An 18,537-nucleotide genomic window follows, 5' to 3' on the forward strand; every position below is an offset into this window, starting at 1 on the left:
GTTTGTTTAGGTGGCTAAGTATCCAATTCACTATTGAAATGGAAAAAAACGACTCTCTTCCTTTCCTAGACACACTTGTCGCACGTCTTCCCTCTGGCTGTCTCTCCTTCTCAATTTACCGCAAACCTACACACACAGGCCAATACATACACAAAAATTCTTACCACCACCCAACACAAAAATTAGGTGTCATAAGCACCCTTAAACACAGAGCCCTAACTATTTGTTCGAATGAACAGGCTCTAAAACAAGAATACAAAATCATCAACCAAACATTTATCAAAAATGGATACAATAAAAAAACTATTCACAAGATCCTCCATAAAGATACCAGTAAGAACAAAAAAGATTTCAAGAATGCTATTGCCATTCCTTATGTTAGAGGCATTTCTGAAAAAATAGACAGAACACTTCACAAATACAACATTAAAACCACCTTTAAACCCCCAAATAAGCTAAGACACCTACTCAGTTCCTCTAAAGATCCTCTTCCACACCTAGCACACCCAGGGGTATACAAAATACACTGCACATGTAACATACCATACATAGGGGAAACAGGGCGAACTATCCCAATCAGAGAAGACCAACACAAACAACACATTAAATACCTCCACTTCGGTAAAACAGGCCTTTCTGACCATGCACTCCAAACATACCATAGAATTGACTGGAAAAATACCAAGTCCCTACACCGCACCAAAACCTGGTTTGAGAGAAAATTTAAAGAGTCTTGTGAAATGCTCAAACACAACCCAAATCTCAACAAAAACGATGGCCTCACCATTTCAAGAATGTGGAGGACCCATCTACAACCTGTATAACATCCTAAACTAGCATTAGAAAAATTCCCACTACAAGAAGACAACCTGGTGAAGTGTTTAGAACATTCAATAGCAACTGAAAGAAATCATTTTATAACTATCCAGAATATTAATACATGAGGACTCTAACAGTTTATTGTAGTTGCATTTATCTATTTATAATATATATATATATATATATATATATTTTTTTTTTTTTAATTTTTTTTAATATAATTTTATTTCTTTATTTTTCTTTTCTATCACTAGAGGTCAGGTTAGAAAAAAGATTTATTAACTACGTAGATTTAGTTTACTGGTATAGAAAGCATGAGCATGTAGCTTGGTTCTGTATACAGTTGTATTCTTCCGATGATGACCTCGATATAGAGGTCGAAACGTCAAGTTTTATTTTATTTGCAATTAATAAAATAATCTGTTCAACACGTGTGTTTTTGAGTCCCTAAATCTACAAATATGAGTGTGAGTGCTGATCACCGTGTAATCCTAAAAGAAAGAATATATATATATGTGGTGATCAGCTTTTACTCGGTCGTTGTACATTTGAAGAAAATATAGATTTAATGATTATAAAGGAATACTAATAAACATTGAATTATTTAAACATTTTTTAAATTATTTTGTACCTGTAATTTCCAGTTTGTTTAAATAATTCAATGTTTATTAGTATTCCTTTATAAATACCTGAAGAAGGCTGCCATATGCCGAAACTAGTAGTATTTATCATTAAAATCTTTATATGTTATCTCGGGTTTATAGTCATTAAATCTATATTTTCTTCATATGTATATATATATTTTTATGAAAAAAAATTTGAATGACTAGAACCGAGATTTAATTAAAAAGGTTTTAATATAAACACACTACTAGTTTCGGCCTGTAACAGCCTTCTTCAGGTGACATTATAAAAGAAAAAACACTAAACATTGAGCGTTAAAAGACTATGAACAACATAGACAGTCTTTATACATAATTAGCATGAAAACGTTGTAGTTGTATTTGAAGCTGTTCTTTCATTTGTTGCATTGTTGGCAGAGTGCGTGCTTGCTGCATCACGTGAACGCCAGTACATGATTACAGCTGAATGCCAATCTGGGAGGTTGTAGCTTAAGTTGTTATTTAGATGAACAGGATTGAAGATGATTTCTCTCCATTCCACAATTTTTCTCTCTATTTCGTCACTGCAACGGAAGATGTTTGTAGATTTTTCCCAGCAGACTTTGTGACTTTGGTTATCATCATTAGGATTAGCCGAGAAAAGGATATGACTTGATAATGCACTTGCTCGCTGTCTCTTGTAAGTAATGTCTCTCATGTGTTCTTCCATACGCATTTCGACAGATTTGTCTGTCTGCCCGAAATAAGGAATATCGCAGTCACATAATATTTTATATACGCCAGGGTATTTAAGAGACAGCGAGCAAGTGCATTATCAAGTCATATCCTTTTGTCGACTAATCCTAATGATGATAACCAAAGTCACAAAGTCTGCTGGGAAAAATCTACAAACATCTTCTGTTGCAGTGACGAAATAGAGAGAAAAATTGTGGAATGGAGAGAAATCATCTTCAATCCTGTTCATCTAAATAACAACTTAAGCTACAACCTCCCAGATTGTCATTCAGCTGTAATCATGTACTGGCATTCACGTGATGCAGCAAGTACGCACTCTGCCAACAATGCAACAAATGAAAGAACAGCTTCAAATACAACTACAACGTTTTCATGCTAATTATGTATAAAGACTGTCTATGTTGTTCATAGTCTTTTAACCCTCAATGTTTAGTGTTTTTTCTTTTATAATGTCACCTGAAGAAGGCTGTTACAGGCCAAAACTAGTAGTGTGTTTATATTAAAACCTTTTTAATTAAATCTCGGTTCTAGTCTTTCAAATTTTTTTTTTTTTCCCATAAAACTATGTATGTTAACCGAGTCAATGATCATTCTGCCATATATATATATATATATATATATATATATATACACACACACATAAAACTTCTAGTGGTGGGGTGGGGGATTATTAACATTTGCATAAGGATTTGGCAAAATTTTTAAGATAATTATTTACATAAACTTTGGGGGAGGAAAAAAAATGAAAGTTTGATTTTTTCATTATGAAAAAATTTCATAAATAATGAAACCACAGGAACAAATTTATACTTTTAAGTTGGCAAATAATTCAGTACCATCTTCAAAATCTATTCATTATATATATTGAATAGTTTTTGAAGATAATATCAGAGAGGTCAGCACTGGTCAGCAAATGAAAGGTCAAATAAAATAAATCATTATTTACATGCTGCCATATCATCGCAGAAAAATTATGGTATTATAACCAAAATGTTAACAAGACAAGCATAACGCATACATCCAAAATCACTGACATGAAAGAAAGCTTGATGCCACCAATGGTCTTACTCAGTTCATACTGCTAAGTAAATTAATGTTAGATAATCTCATTCACTATTATTCTCGACCAAAATGCCAGAAAAATCTGGATATTAACTGACTTCATACTGTTGCTAGTGAACAGGCACTGACTGAGTAACAAAGATGCAATCCATGCTAATCTTTATAACATCTACAACTTGGTGAAATCAAAGTTTGTTTTACTGGCAACTCAACAAACCAAGTGTAAGCAAACAAAGTTTGCACCTGAAGTATTTTCAGGAGTGGGGCAACTCATATGTAGAAGCTAATGACTTCACATCACTTGCCTTAGTATCCCATAATGCAAAACACATATCCTTGTGGACTTGTATAATGCTATGCATTATGGGACCCTTCCCATACACTTGGATAAATGATTAATACAAGTATATAATTTCTTGGTATCTTTAATTTATAGCATAACCAAGTGGAAAACTTACAAGTATCTCTAATCCAGAGTATTTTAATAATAAAGTTAGCAAAAAAGTAGCCAAAAGATTTCATAATTAGCCAATAGATTTCACAAGTAGCCAAAAGGTGTCACACCTTTTGGCTACTTGTATATGATAATATGACTTCTGCATTATTTCAACCTTCGTATCACCTATGGGTTTAGCTCCCACTGATGAGACCTCAATAAAGGTCTGAGATTGTTCCTGAATACTACAACACTCTGTGATTAACTCTAAGACTGCTAAAACACACTGGAATTGACATTCTTTCCATTAAAAAAAAGAGTAAAATTTGGTATAAAGAAATCTTTAATCTCTTTTGCCACAAAGTTCCACAGTTAGGTACAGGCAACAATATTTTGTTTCATAACTTGATGAAGTTACAAGAGTACCCAGTCAATACCATCAAATGGAGGTACTTAAACATCGGAGATCCAATCTGTGACATCTGTTACCAACTGTAACAGAGGCAGCAGTTGGAACAGTAATGTGTTGGGCATTCCATTACTTACAACAGAACAGGTAATTTTTTTAAAAATACCCATCACCTGTCAGCAATGGAAAGAGAATTTTGATTTTTATAATTAATGAATTAAAATACTATTTATGGAAGGTTAGAAAGAAACATGGATTTGAAAACCAGCAATATAGCATCCAAATGCTTTATAATATTGAATTGTGGAAATTTTATTGTTCAGTTTAGACGATTTTTGTATTTAGAAAAAAGCATTCTAGGATATCAAATTTATCACTAGATGATGTAGAACCATCCACATCATGCAATATTCACCAGGGGGAAATAAAATACTGTCTATTCTTGCTATGAGAGGTTTTTTAAATATATTCATACTCTTAATTTAATGTAGTCTTATAGTCAATTGTAAGGGATGACTGGAGAGCAATCCCAGACAGAGAAGGCCAACTCAAGGCAGTTAAGACAGTGGGGCTAACCACCTGAGTATCAGTCATCTTTGCACTTTAGTTTCAATTGGTCTTTTAGTTGTTCATCTATATGAGATTGGTGAAAAAGGAAAACTGATAGCCTTCGGCTATATGATGATGTAAAAGAAATGAGGCCTTTTCTCTATTTCTCATGCTATCTGTTTCTTTCTCCTAATACTATCAAGGCTCTCTTGAACCCCTATACAATGGAGAGAGAATTTTGATTTTTATAATTAACGAATTAAAATACCATTTATGGAAGATTAGAAAGAAACATGGATTTGAAAACTAGCAATATGACATCCAAATGCTTTATAATATTGTAACTATTGTAATACTCTAGGCCGGTGGTTCCCAACCTTTTTCCACTTGTGTACCCCTTTTAAAACCATTTCTATAAATTGTACCTCTTGTTTTTAAAATAGCTGTTTTTAAATACTGACACTTTTGATCAGTGCCTATCAATGTAACGCACTTACTTTTACTCAGTCAATAACTGAACTAATAACATGTCAATAATGTCTGTATTCAATAGCACGTACCCTCGGATGTACGCGTACCACCGGTTGGGAACCGATGCTCTAGGCTGATGATAAGCAACCCTTTACTTTTTTCACCTCAATAAAGGTCTAAACTGGTCTGAGTAGTGACCTTTCCCATAATGCATAATGTTATACATGTCAGCAAGGATATGTGCTTTGCATTATGGGATACTAAAGCAAGTGATGTGATGTCATTACATTAGCTTCTATATATGAGTTGCCCCATTTCTGAAAATACTTCAGGTGCAAACTTTGTTTGCTTACACTTGGATAAAGGATTAAACCAAGTATATAATTTGTTGGTATCTTTAATTTATTTTTTGGTATTTCACTACAACCAATATAATTGCATATGTACACAAATTATGTTTCTACTTGTGATACAAAATTACTCAATTGCAAAATAGAGTTTATTGTGCTACTGCACCACAAGCTGCTATTCCATACCATTACTCCAGCCCATGGGCCACTTCCAGCCCACCAAATTGTATGAGGTGACGCAACAAATTAGTTGAAAAGCATGGAAAAACATAGTTGGATTTTATAAATTTATACTGCATTATAAAATATATATGTTGCCAATCAAAAAAAATATCAACTCTCTGAAAGTAACTTGAATCATGAAAGAGTTGCTACCTGTATGGTAATAGCTCTACCAATTTCAGTAAAATATATATATAAAAAAATTGATTTAGAATTCCCTGAATTTGTTTTATTTATATAGTAGCTGCTTTTAAAAATAACTGTTCATATAAATGGAAAATGAAACAAAACAAATCACAAAAAATAAATCTTTGTCAGATGGTGACAATGTTCAAATGACCTATGACTGAGCTCACATAAACCATGTATTATAATGTTTATAATATGATATTTACAATTTCATATACAAAGTATACAATTACATACCTCTTTTTATTATTTTTTTTATAATCTAATAAAATTAAATTTTTTTTTATTAATTTGTCATTTTTATCTTGCTTTTTGAATCTTGTCCAAAAGTGTTGCTTCTCCTACTTATGACTGATGACTGGCCCACCAGAGATTCACAAGTCAGGGTTGGTGGCCCTGTACTTAATATAACCAAGAAGCCTCTCTGGACTATTAGCTGCATACCATCAGCACTTTAAAGGCCATTGGCCACTGCAACTAATGATAAATACCACAGAGCCAATCAATAAAAATTTAGCAAATTAAAACCAAGGCAATATTAAAATTAGTTAAACATGAAAATGAGACTGATAAACATTTACTAATATAATAACCAGTTAATTATAAAAGAAATAAAAAGATGACAGTGCTACATGATTAAGTTTACATTATTACTAATTTTCTCTTCTTCAAATTAATCTTGTCAGCACTCAAATATTGTTATATATCTAACATTTTAGTCTTCCTCTGAGTCTTTTTCCTGTCATCTTGGCAACAAATACCTTTTTTGCTAATCTTTTCTCTTCCATTCTGTTAAGCAATCATACCAGTCCTGATATAATCAGTGATTACATCAAGATTGCTATTTCCATAATTATTATATTTCAGGAAATAATAATGTATACTAAAATATTAATTATAAAAACTTTAGATCTGGTAATGTTACGTTGCCAAGATCAGGGATCACAAAAAACAATATGTGCATGCAGGCACTAACACTAGGCAAATGAGGCTGAAGAAAGGCAACCAAAGTCCGGCCAAGAGTCCTAAATGACTGATGACCACCTAATGTGCTATTCAGAAATTTTGATATCGGCTCGCCTGCCTGTTTGACCATAGTAGGACAGTTTGCAACTGAAAGGGCCCTGGTAGTTCTAGGGCCCTTATTTTCCCCCACCAAAGACCAGCCATGGTCTTTGGTGAGGGCAAATAAGGGATGTCAATTTTCTGTGGTCTGTAAATGGTTGTAAGGTTGTATTTCCTAAAAATTGGCATCCCTTATCAGCTGCACTTAAGACCAGCTACATTCCCTAGATCTACCAGGTCTTTTGCAGTTGCAAACTGTCCTACAACAGCCAATATCAGAATTTCCAAACAGAAGGACTACATCTGGTTTCCACCATTACAGCTACTCAGGACTTGCTGACCATGCTTTGGACACCCACCACAAAATACGATAGAAGAAGGCCACTCTATCACACTGCAGCAAATACAAATATGAAAGGCTGTTCCTCGAATCTGCCTCAGTCCTGTAAAACTTTCCAAACCTCAACACGTTTGGGTGCATGAGACTGCCCCAAATTTCAGAAGCATTAATCCTCAGATGTTCAGCCCAACAGCCAAGACTGCCCAATTTAACCCACTAGGTGGTTTCATTTGGACCCTAGGATTGACTCTGGTTGCCTTTCTTCAGCTTCATTTGCCTAGTGTTAGTGCCTGCATGCACATATCAGTTTTTTTGTGATCCCTGATGATGGAAATGTAATGTTACCAAAATACAGGAAAGTATTGATTGTTTTTATAATTAATATTTTAGTATACATTGTTATTTCCTGAAAATTAATAGTTACTTACAAGTAACCAATGTATAAGCCTATTTACCATAACTGCCATTTCTAGTAAGTAGAATGAACTATTTCAAATATTAATCTCATTTATTAACTAATCAGACAACTAACAGAGAAACAATGAACACCAAATAATTCAACAACAATATCACTTCAGGATCTTGCTTAATTATATTACAGACAAAAAAATTGATAAGATTTATTTATATGTATAATTCATAAATGTTCTCAAAATTCTTTCATGAGAAATCTTAACATGAATGCTATTAATTTAATTTTAGGGTGAGAATTTTAAGATATTAAAGTGAGTCAAACCTCACTTAAAATAAATATTAAGATAAATAATAGTTTTCTTTCTGATCAGGCAGAAAAAGTTTAATTTTCTGATTACTAAATCAAGAAAGTGAATTTTCAGTAAACGAGATTCTTAGTAGCTCAGATGGTATTGACAATCTTGTTTGGATGGTAAGACCTGGGTTCAAATTCCCATCTAGGATGAGAATTATTATCAGGACTTTTCAAGTGAAGGTCATTTAACCAGTCTCAGAGGTAGCTGATTAGGGTTGCACTCCCAGAAACTACAGTTTTTCATCCTGCAAAACAGGCAAACCAGCCAGAAAAACACACAATTTATAGACAAGCAAACAAGGCAAATAGGATTAACCATTCTATCATAAGCAATAATCAGGATCCAGAAGTCAAGTTACTTGGCTGTAAGAGATCACTGGAACTAATACAAAAAAAAATAAGATCGTTTCTTAGAACTGTTAGCACTTAAATGAATCCCAGAGAAATTTAGCATATCTGCACAACTGAACTTGTATGCTACTGCTGCACATGCATCCCAAGAAATGCAAAATGTATAGTTTGACATCCAAAATAGAGAGGACATGAAATACAAAATGACCAGTACCTAGTATAGGGTGAAAATCCCATGGAAAATTTATGGGATATTCAATCCTACATGAGATTTAATTCTTAGATGTAAACTGTATACTCAAATATGCATTTGCAAATTTGAAATTTATTAACTTCATCATCATCAAATTCCTGACATGTACTCTCAAGGGGTGTATAGGATATGATAGTACTACATGAAAAATTTACACCATTACTAACTTCCTATCTACAATTTTCCTCCAAAAATCAGTCTGTTACTCGTCGAGACTCCAACATTATCAGATCTTATATTTCTATTGTCTAAGGCACTTTGTACCGTATCAATCCACCTATATCTTGGTCTTCCTCTGGATCGTTTTCCTGCCAACATGGAAGAGAACACTTGTTTTGCTAATCTTTCCTCGCCCATTCTGTTTAAGTGACCATACCACCTGAGATTAGCTCTGCTAATGCATTCCTGGATGCCGACAATGTCAAGTTCATTCCTAATATCCTTGTTTTTAATATGATTTGCCATTGATGCCATCTGTTCACGCCTATAATCTTTCTCGGGACTCTCATATTTGCGGTCTCTAGTCTTTGGTCAAGTGTTTTACTTCTGACCCAGCTATCAGATCCATAAGTTAAAATTGGTTTCAACATTGTCTTGTAAACAGCTAATTTAGTGTTCCGACTAATTTCTCTCTTATTCCATATGAATTTATTCAACTGACTTCCTACCATACCAGTTTTGTTGATTCTGTTGTCTATTTCTATATTTAATTTACCATCTTCACTAAAAATCGTGCCTAAGTAGCTGAAATGTTTTACTTGTTCCACAGGTTCTCCGTTCACAACGCAGTTGACATTATCAATGATTCTGCCTATTTTCATTGTCTTTGTCTTTTTATTGCTGACCTTCATGCCATATCTATTACAACAGTTATTCAATTTAGTCAGGGAATCTTGCAGAATTGTAGCAGATTCATTTAGAAGTATAACATCGTCCACATAAAGCTAAGAGTTGACATTAACATCGCCAATTCTGATATTATGTTTAATACCACTTTCCTTCATAATGTGATCCATATAGATAATGAATAACAGAGGGGATAATCTACATCCTTGTCTCATACCAGATTGAACATTAAACCATCTTCGTGTACTTCCTTCAATTCTAACTGCTGACTTACTACTCGAATAAAAACTAAGTATTGCTTGATATAATGCTCCATTGACACCATATAACGGTAGCGTATTGAACAGCTTCTCTCCTGGTACCTTGTCATATGCCTTTTCCAGATCGACAAAACTTAAAATACAGATCTTTGTTATATTCCCATGCTTTCTCAACTATTTGTCATAAAGTGAAGATCTGATCCTGACAGCCTCTATTTGGCCTGAATCCAGCTTGTTCTTCACCCAGCCTTTCTTCCACAATTCTTCTCAACTGTTTATCAAGTATACTTGCATAGATCTTGCCAGGAACACTCAGTAGGGAAATACCTCTGTAATTCTCACATTCAGTTTTATTTCCCTTCTTGTATATGGGTACTGTTAGAGCTCTACTCCAATCATCAGGAATTCGTCCCTCTGTCCAGGCTTTCTGAACTATGCAGTGCGGCCACTGTAAGACTTTTATACTACCATACTTCAGCATTTCTGGTCGAATATCATTCACTCCTGCTGCCTTTCCACATTTCAAGGCTTTGATGGCTTTTGTTACTTCAAGTATGGATATATATTCCTGACTGTATGCCTGTTGAGTGTTTTTTACCACAGTGCTATCACTGCTTGTTTCATTTAGCAATCTTTCGAAGTAATTACACCATACTTCAAGGATATCTTTTCTTCCGTTTTCTTGTCACCTTTATCATCTCTAAATCCTTTTACAGCACTCTTTCCTCCATTTCTAAGCTTCTTCAACAACCTCCAGAATATCTTACCACATTCTTGATATTTATTTTCTATGTTCTTGCCAAAGTCCCCCCATGACTTTTGTTTAGCTAGTTTTATACAGTGTTTAGCTTTCTTACATTTATCTCTGTAGAGCTTAGTGCACAAGCTGACTTATTTGCTAGGAACTTTTGATATGCTTTCTTCTTTTCCTTCACTGCCTCTTTAACTTCCTTTGTCCACCATGGAGTTCTGATTTTTCTGTCCTTACAGACAATCTCCCCACATGCCTCTCTGGCTGAATCAATCAGGGTTTTCTTTAAGGCTTGCCACTGAATCTCCAAGGTTTGGTTCCTGTTCTGATCACGCTTTCATTTTTTCTTCAATAATCTTTGTGTATTTTAGTCTACAGTTCACATCTGAGAGCTGCTCAACTTTTATTCACTTTAAAAATTTCTTACATGTTATTTTTTTTCAATATGAAATTCAATTTTATCCTGCTCAAGACTACATAGTGATCACTTCCAATTTCAAATCCTCTGTACACTCTGGTGTCCTGCACCAGGGAGAAAACATCACTATGAACAATAACATAGTCAATGAGACTTTTCTCCCCATGTGAATTTGTGCACATTTTTATGTTGGAACATGGTGTTAGTAATAACCATGTCCATGTCCTGAGAAGAAATCCAACAGGTGTTGTGTTTGCCATTATTATTAGCTTTGCTCTTTTCTCCAAATTTTCCCAAAATATTTTTGTATGTCTGACAATCATTTCCTACTCTGCTATTTATTGAAAGTTTATTTTTCACTTGGTTAGACTATAAGAAATTTAGCTTAATCCTTTATCCAAGTGTGAGCAAACAAACTTTACACCTGAAAGTATCTTCAGGACTAGGGTAAGGTAGTTCAACACCAGGCAACTTGTTGCAAAGGTGGAGCAAGCTAACATCACTCCTATCTCAGTATCTCCCAGAATGCAAAACACATCTCCTTGCAGATATGTATAATGTTATTCATTAAGGGAAGGGCCACTACCCAGACTAGTTTCGACCTTTATTGAGGTCTCTTCAGTGGGAGCCAGGCTCAAGTGGAGATACCAGACAGAAGCATTAGCAAGGTCATCTCTACCTATAGGAGTTGCCAAACAGTGTGCCACCATCCAGAGTAATTTAATAAAAAGGAGTTTTGCATTATGGGAGATACTGAGATAGGAGTGATGTTAGCTTGCTCCACCTTTGCAAGCTAAGTGGTGTTGTACTACCTTACCCCAGTCCTGAAGATACTTTCAGGTGCAAACTTTGTTTGATCACACTTGGATAAAGGATTAAACTAAATTTATTATAGTCTAACCAAGTGAAAAATAAACTTTCAACATCTTTCTCTAAATCTAGAGTAATATAATAAAAAGGTGGCACACTGTTTGGCAACTCCTATAGGTAGAGATGACCTTGCTAATGCTTCTGTCTGGTATCTCCACTTGGGCCTGGCTCCCACTGAAGAGACCTCAATAAAGGTCGAAACTAGTCTGGGTAGTGACCCTTCCCTATATACTCATATCTCAGTATCTCCCTATATGGGAGATACTGAGATAGGAGTGATCTCAGCTTGCTCCACCTTTGCAACGAGTTGCCTGGTATTGTACTACTTTACCCCAGCCCTGAAGATACTTTCCGGCGCAAACTTTGTTTGCTCACACTTGGATAAAGGATTAAACTAAATTTATTATACTCTGCTATTTAGATCCCCAACAAGAACCAACTTTTCCTTTTTCATTGTGTCAGTTGCTTTCTCTAAAGCATCGAAAAATTCCTCCACTTCTACCTTAGTAGAACCTTCTGTGGGACCATAGGCACAAATAAGTCTCATTATCCAATTCTCCATTCTGATATTTGCCCACATCTCTCTACTTAAGATTGCCTGCCATTATTAGCCTCGTTGAATACTATGGCTACTCCTTCTTTTCCTTGATTGTCATTGCCTGAATATAAAATTTTGTATTTATTGCTCAGAAAGATCTCACCAGTTTTGGTCTTTTCTAATTCCTCAGCTAGCACCATTTCTTTGCCATTCTGGCTTCTTATGTTGATAGTACTGATCTTCAACTCTGGTGATGTTGAGTTGGGGTGTACTTTCCGATTTGTTCCAGTAGCTCACTTTTTGCTGTTCACCCTGGTTCCCTGGTTTATCTGGGCGACGCCCCAGCCGGCATGAAATTTGGTCATGTTGTACCATCATTTTGTATATTGGTTAAACCAATAAGAATACAATTTGGTCGGCTAAATCCCAAATTGTCAGCCCATCTTCATTCATTCAGTATCCAGACAGATACCCAACAGGGTGCACCACGAGAAGGTGAGGATTGGACATTAGGTCACAAGCCCTGGTCGGTTCTCCGCATTCCTTTAAAGGCTATGCGGATGTCTCCAATCAGTCATACAGCTTTGACCCTTTAAGGAGTTTTTGAAAACAAGAACGAAACCTTACGTGATATGTTCTTCCTCGAATCTGCCTCAGTCCTGTAAAACTGATTAGCTTTGCTAACTCATTCCTGGATGCTAACAACATCAAGTTCTTTCCTAATATCCTCGTTTTTAACATGACACTGCCACTGATGAAACCTGTTCACTCCCCTAATCTTTCTCAGGACTCTCATATCTGCAGTCCCTAGTCTTTGGTCAAGTGTTTTACTTATAACCCAGCTCTCAGATCTATAAGTTAAAATTGATTTGAACACCATCTTGTATACAGCTAATTTAGTATTTTGACTAATTTCTCTCTTATTCCACATAAATTTATTCAGTTAACTTCCTACTATACCAGTTTGGTTGATTCTGTTGTCTATTTCCATATTTAATTTATCATCTTCACTAAAAATTGTGCCTAAGTAGCTGAAATGTTTTACTTGTTCCACAGGTTCTCCATTCACAACACAGTTGACATTTTCAACGATTCTGCCTATTTTCATTGTCTTTGTCTTTTTATTGCTGACCTTCATACCATATCTATTACAACAGTTATTCAATTTAGTCAGGGAATCTTGCAGACGTGTAGCGGATTTATTTAGAAGTATAACATCGTCCACATAAAGCTAAGAGCTGACATTAACATCGCCAATTCTGATATCATGTTTAATACCACTTTCCTTCATAATGTGATCCATATAAATAATGAATAAAAGAGGGGATAATCTACATCCTTGTCTCATACCAGATTGAACATTAAACCATCTTCATGTACTTCCTTCAATTCTAACTATTGACTTACTACTCAAATAAAAACTTAAATACAGATCTAAGTATTGCTTGATATAATGCCCCATTGACACCATATAACTGTAGCGTATTGAACAGCTTCTCTCCTGGTACCTTGTCATATGCCTTTTCCAGATCGACAAAACTTAAATACAGATCTTTATTATATTCCCATGCTTTCTCAACTATTTGTCGTAAAGTGAAGATCTGATCCTGACAGCCTCTATTTGGTGAATCCAGCTTGTTCTTCACCAAGCTTTACTTCCACAATTCTTGTCAACCATTTCTTAAGTATACTTGCATAGATCTTGCCAGGAACACTCAGTAGGGAAATACCTCTGTAATTCTCAAATTCAGTTTTATTTCCCTTTTTGCATATGGGTACTATGAGAGCTCTACTCCAATCATCCAGAATTCATCCTTCTGTCCAGGCCTTCTGAACTATGCAGTGTAGCCGCTGCAAGACTTTTATACCTCCATACTCGAGCATTTTTGGTTGAATATCATCTACTACATTTGCCTTTCCACAACTCAGGCCTTTGATGGCTTTTTCTACTTCGAGTATGGATATGTATTCCTGACTGCATCCCTGTTGAGTATTTTTTACCACTGTGCTGTCACTGATTGTTTCATTTAGCAATTTTTCAAAGTAATTACTCCAAACATCAAGGATATCTTTTTCTCCAGTTTTCATGTCACCTTTATCATCTCCAATTCCTTTTACAGCACTCTTCCCTCCATTTCTCAGCTTCTTCAACAACTGCCAGAATATCTTGCCACTTTCTTGATATTTATTTTCTATGTTCTTACCAAAGTCTTCCCATGACTTTTGTTTATCTAGTTTTATAGTGTTTAGCTTTCTTACATTTGTCTCTGTATTCTCTAAGAGCACACGCTGACTTATTTGCCAGGAACTTTTGATATGCGTTCTTCTTCTTTTCCTTCACTGCCTCTTTTAACTTCCTGTGTCCACCATGGAGTTCTGAATTTTCTATCTTTACAGACAACCTCACCACCTGCCTCTCTGGCTGAATCAACCAATGGGGTTGATTTGGCTGAATCAACCTTCAGGGCTTGCCAGTGAATCTCCAAGATTTGGTTACTGTTCTCAAGCTCTTTCATTTTTTTCTTCAATAATGTTTGTGTATTTTAGTCTACAGCTCTCATCTGAGAGCTGCTCAATACATATTCTTCTTTTCAATATGAAATTCAAATTTATCCTGCTCAAGATTAAATGGCGATCACTTCCAATTTCAAATCCTCTGTACACTCTAGTGTCCTGCACCAGGGAGAAAACATCACTATCAACAATACCATTGTCAATGAGACTCATTTCCCACTCTGTTATTTAAATCCCCACCAAGGACTAATTATTCATTGTGTCAGTTGCTTTCTCTAAAGCCTCAAAATATTCCTCCACTTCCACCTTAGTAGAACCTTCTATGGGACCAGAGGCACAAATAAGTCTCATTGTCCAGTTCCCCATTCTGATATTTAATCACATTACTCTACTTGAAATTGCCTGCCATTCAAGAAGATTAGCCTTATATTTAGTGTTGAATACTATGGCTACTCCTTCTTTCCCTTGTTTTGTCATTGCCTGAATATAACATTTCGTATTTATTGGCCAGAAAGTTCTCACCAGTTTTTGTCTTTTTTGTTTCAGTCACCTGTATTATTCTCAATCTGGTATATTTATCCAATTCCTCAGTTAGCTACATTTCTTTGCTTTTCTAGCTTCTTATGTTAATAGTACTAATCTTGAATAATGGCGATGTTGAATTGGGGTGTGTTTTAGGATTTGTTCCATTAGCTAACTTTTTGCTGTAACAAATCCACAGAACAGGTTACACATTTCTCTTTATTGTGGCACAATTTTTGTGAAAATGGTAAAAAAGTATGGAAAGTATAAATTAATTAAAAATAAAATTAAACATAGAAATTAAAAATTAAATATTCTGTTACATAATAGAATAAGTAAAGCCGAAAGTTAGAGTCCAATGGAATAAATTTATGTGGAACAAGAGAGAAATCAGCAGATCAGAAATAAGATAAAGTCAACATATAAAAACAGCAAATGAACAAGTGTTCAAATAAATAAATTTTCAAACACAGATTGGAGAACTAGATTACTGATGATCAAATACTAAAAAACAAAATGACCAGGAAAATTAGGGCAGGAATAGATACCATATCTGTTCTATATTTTGATAGCTTTCCTTTTATTGCAATTCTACCATTGATGGTTGAATTGCAATAAAAGCAAAGATATCAAAAATGAATCTGGCATTAATATTCAACTTGTATGCAGAGCTATAAGATGTTATGGTTACACAAAATGGAAACGTAAGATTAGCAGTGTCTTGAAATCTTAATTGTTTAGATCCATTATGTCTGGCACATCCCTTGAACGTATACATTACAAAATGATGATATAATTGAAAATCCATAGCACGACATTTTGGAAAGAAATTACTGCCAAATTTCACTCTGATATTGATACAAAACCTCTTAGGATCTGTACTCAATGAAATTTCAAATAACTTCAAAGTCAATGAAAACAGTGACTCAAATCAAATGTCAGAGGGACTGATGGTAGTGCCATGATACCAATGCAGATGTCTTTCACGAATCATCTTCAACATTAAGCATTTGCAACAAAAATTTGCAACAGCCTTACGTGCATATAAAAGAACTGGTTAAATGCTCACTGTATTATTCTGTACAACAACAACAGTACATTTCACAATAAACACCAAAAAGAATTAGAATGAAAATACTGCAGCATGATTCTTTGCTTTATTGTTACAATTATGAAGGATGACTAAAGTTAATTTTTTACATTAAATTAATTAATCAAAAAATGTATCTGTACTTACAAATTCTTCATTGAAATTATTGCTTGTAACATCAATGGTTCTCAAATCAGCTGAAGCAGTACTGTTAGAATTTATAGACTCCAAAGTTTTCCCTTTGCCCTTGCTGCCGTAAAAATTACTGGTGGTACTGCTACTGTTTTCACCACAATGACCAGAAGCAACCAACTATTAATAACAAGAGCAGTTTTAAAATTTATTTTATTAAAAATTCAGAAATAAATGTTTAATCTGACTGTAGAGAAAAATAAGTATATATGAAAGGGCCATTAAATAAACAGTAGAAATTTCCCTATGTCTCCTGGTAATTGAGATGTCCTGTTGAGGCAGCACTATCTGCAAAATTCCATTTTGAAGAGGAGAATGCAAAGTAATGTCACAAAGTAACAACATATGGTGCAGCAAAAAAAAAACTAAGCTTAAAAAAAATATAATAGAAATAAACTAATGCAAGTCTTGCTCTGAGAGAAGGTGCTAGAGAGGTAAAGTGTAATCGTGTTAGAGCCTCACTGGTTGAAATGGGCTACACTTTAAGAAAGTAGAGAAATTAGGAGAAAAAAGTAGAGAGTTGCATCGAATGAGAGAGGCTGTATATTTGCACATCACCAGCCCATTAGTGGTCTTATTCATACTGACTGACAATAGGAAATTGTACGTTTTATTTGCTTTGAGAATCATCTGTTACATCCTCTTTGTCCACTTTAAATGCTTTAAACTTTCAAAATCTTTGTACTCAGGACAGCCACATCTCAGAAGCAATTTGAAACATTTCATGTTTTTGTATAGCCATTCTTTGTGCTTCACATCAAACATAACTATCGGAATCAGAACAAATCAATAAATGAAATGTTTCAAATAACTTCTGGGATGTGGCTGTCCTGAGTACAGAGATTTTGAGGGTTTAAAGCATTTAAAGTGGACAAAGAGAATGTAACAGATGATTTACTAGTAAGTCAGTCAGGTATGAATAAGACCACTAACGGCCTGATGATGTGCAAATATACAGCCTCTCTCATTCGATGCAACCCATTTCTTAAAGTATAGCCTATTTCAACCAATGAAGCTCTAGCACTATGTACAATACTAGTGTCAAAGAGTAATCTTCCTTCATAAATTTCCTTGGAGAAAAGGCCAACCAGACCTAATAAATGCTAGATGTCTAAGTGAAATACCACTTTGCTTACTGGGGAGTCTGAAAGTGGCTAATGATACGCTTTGTCTCTAGAGTGGAATTTCAGTTTTGTTCCATCTCCTAACATGCAGTGTGAATGATACCTTCAAGGGAATGCCATATATACCATGAAGATCCAGAGTCTCCCTGATCACTGAGTGGCAATTCTGCAGGCTGGCTGCTAAATAGTGTACAGAACTAAAACTGACCTCCTGATCAGGTGGCACACAATTCAACTACCATCTACAATGCCATATTATGGCAGTTTTGATGGCAGCTCTTTTTATCTTCACCTCTTAAACACCAGCATGACAGTAAACTGAAATATAGTGTCAATGTGATTAAAATAAAAAATAAACCTCCCTCAAAAAAACCCTCAAGACTTTACAAAACTCTTCCACATTCACTTCACCAAAATACATGACAAACAACAACTTAAATGACATGAACCATCATCATCCATACACATTCAAACCCAATCTGGTTTGACCAAATCCTAAATTGCTACCATCACAGTCCTCTTAACTATCCAAACTATACTCTGATAAATTCTGCTGCAAGGGTAATTTTATGTTATCTGAACTTGACTTTGTAAAATCTAACTATCTCTTTAAGAATGAAATTAACTTCACTGATTACTTTTATGTACATTTTCCTAGCTCTTTTTTTCCACTTCCAATTCCCAAGCCGGAAGACAAGTTGAGATATTTCAGAGTGTAGGATGGTACTAACAGAAAGTGATGTTAATAATACACATCAAAGCATAGGAG

At 34.8% G+C, this 18,537-nt stretch overlaps 1 protein-coding gene across 2 annotated transcripts in view; it reads right to left on the reverse strand.

Annotated features, from left to right (window-relative positions):
* Nucleotides 1–18,537, reverse strand: part of LOC150093045 (uncharacterized) — a 236,600-nt gene that overhangs the window by 101,309 nt on the left and 116,754 nt on the right. For both annotated transcript variants that reach the window (XM_090413689.1, XM_090413688.1), the window contains one exon: nt 16,600–16,764. In XM_090413689.1, the coding sequence (XP_090269815.1) occupies nt 16,600–16,764 (165 nt within the window). The remainder of the gene's footprint in view (nt 1–16,599; nt 16,765–18,537) is intronic.

The sequence above is a fragment of the Typopeltis vanoorti genome, chromosome 24 (assembly GCF_054136105.1).
Source record: "Typopeltis vanoorti isolate ZY-2024b chromosome 24, IOZ_Tvanoo_1.0, whole genome shotgun sequence".
Taxonomy (NCBI): Eukaryota; Metazoa; Arthropoda; class Arachnida; order Uropygi; family Thelyphonidae; genus Typopeltis; species Typopeltis vanoorti.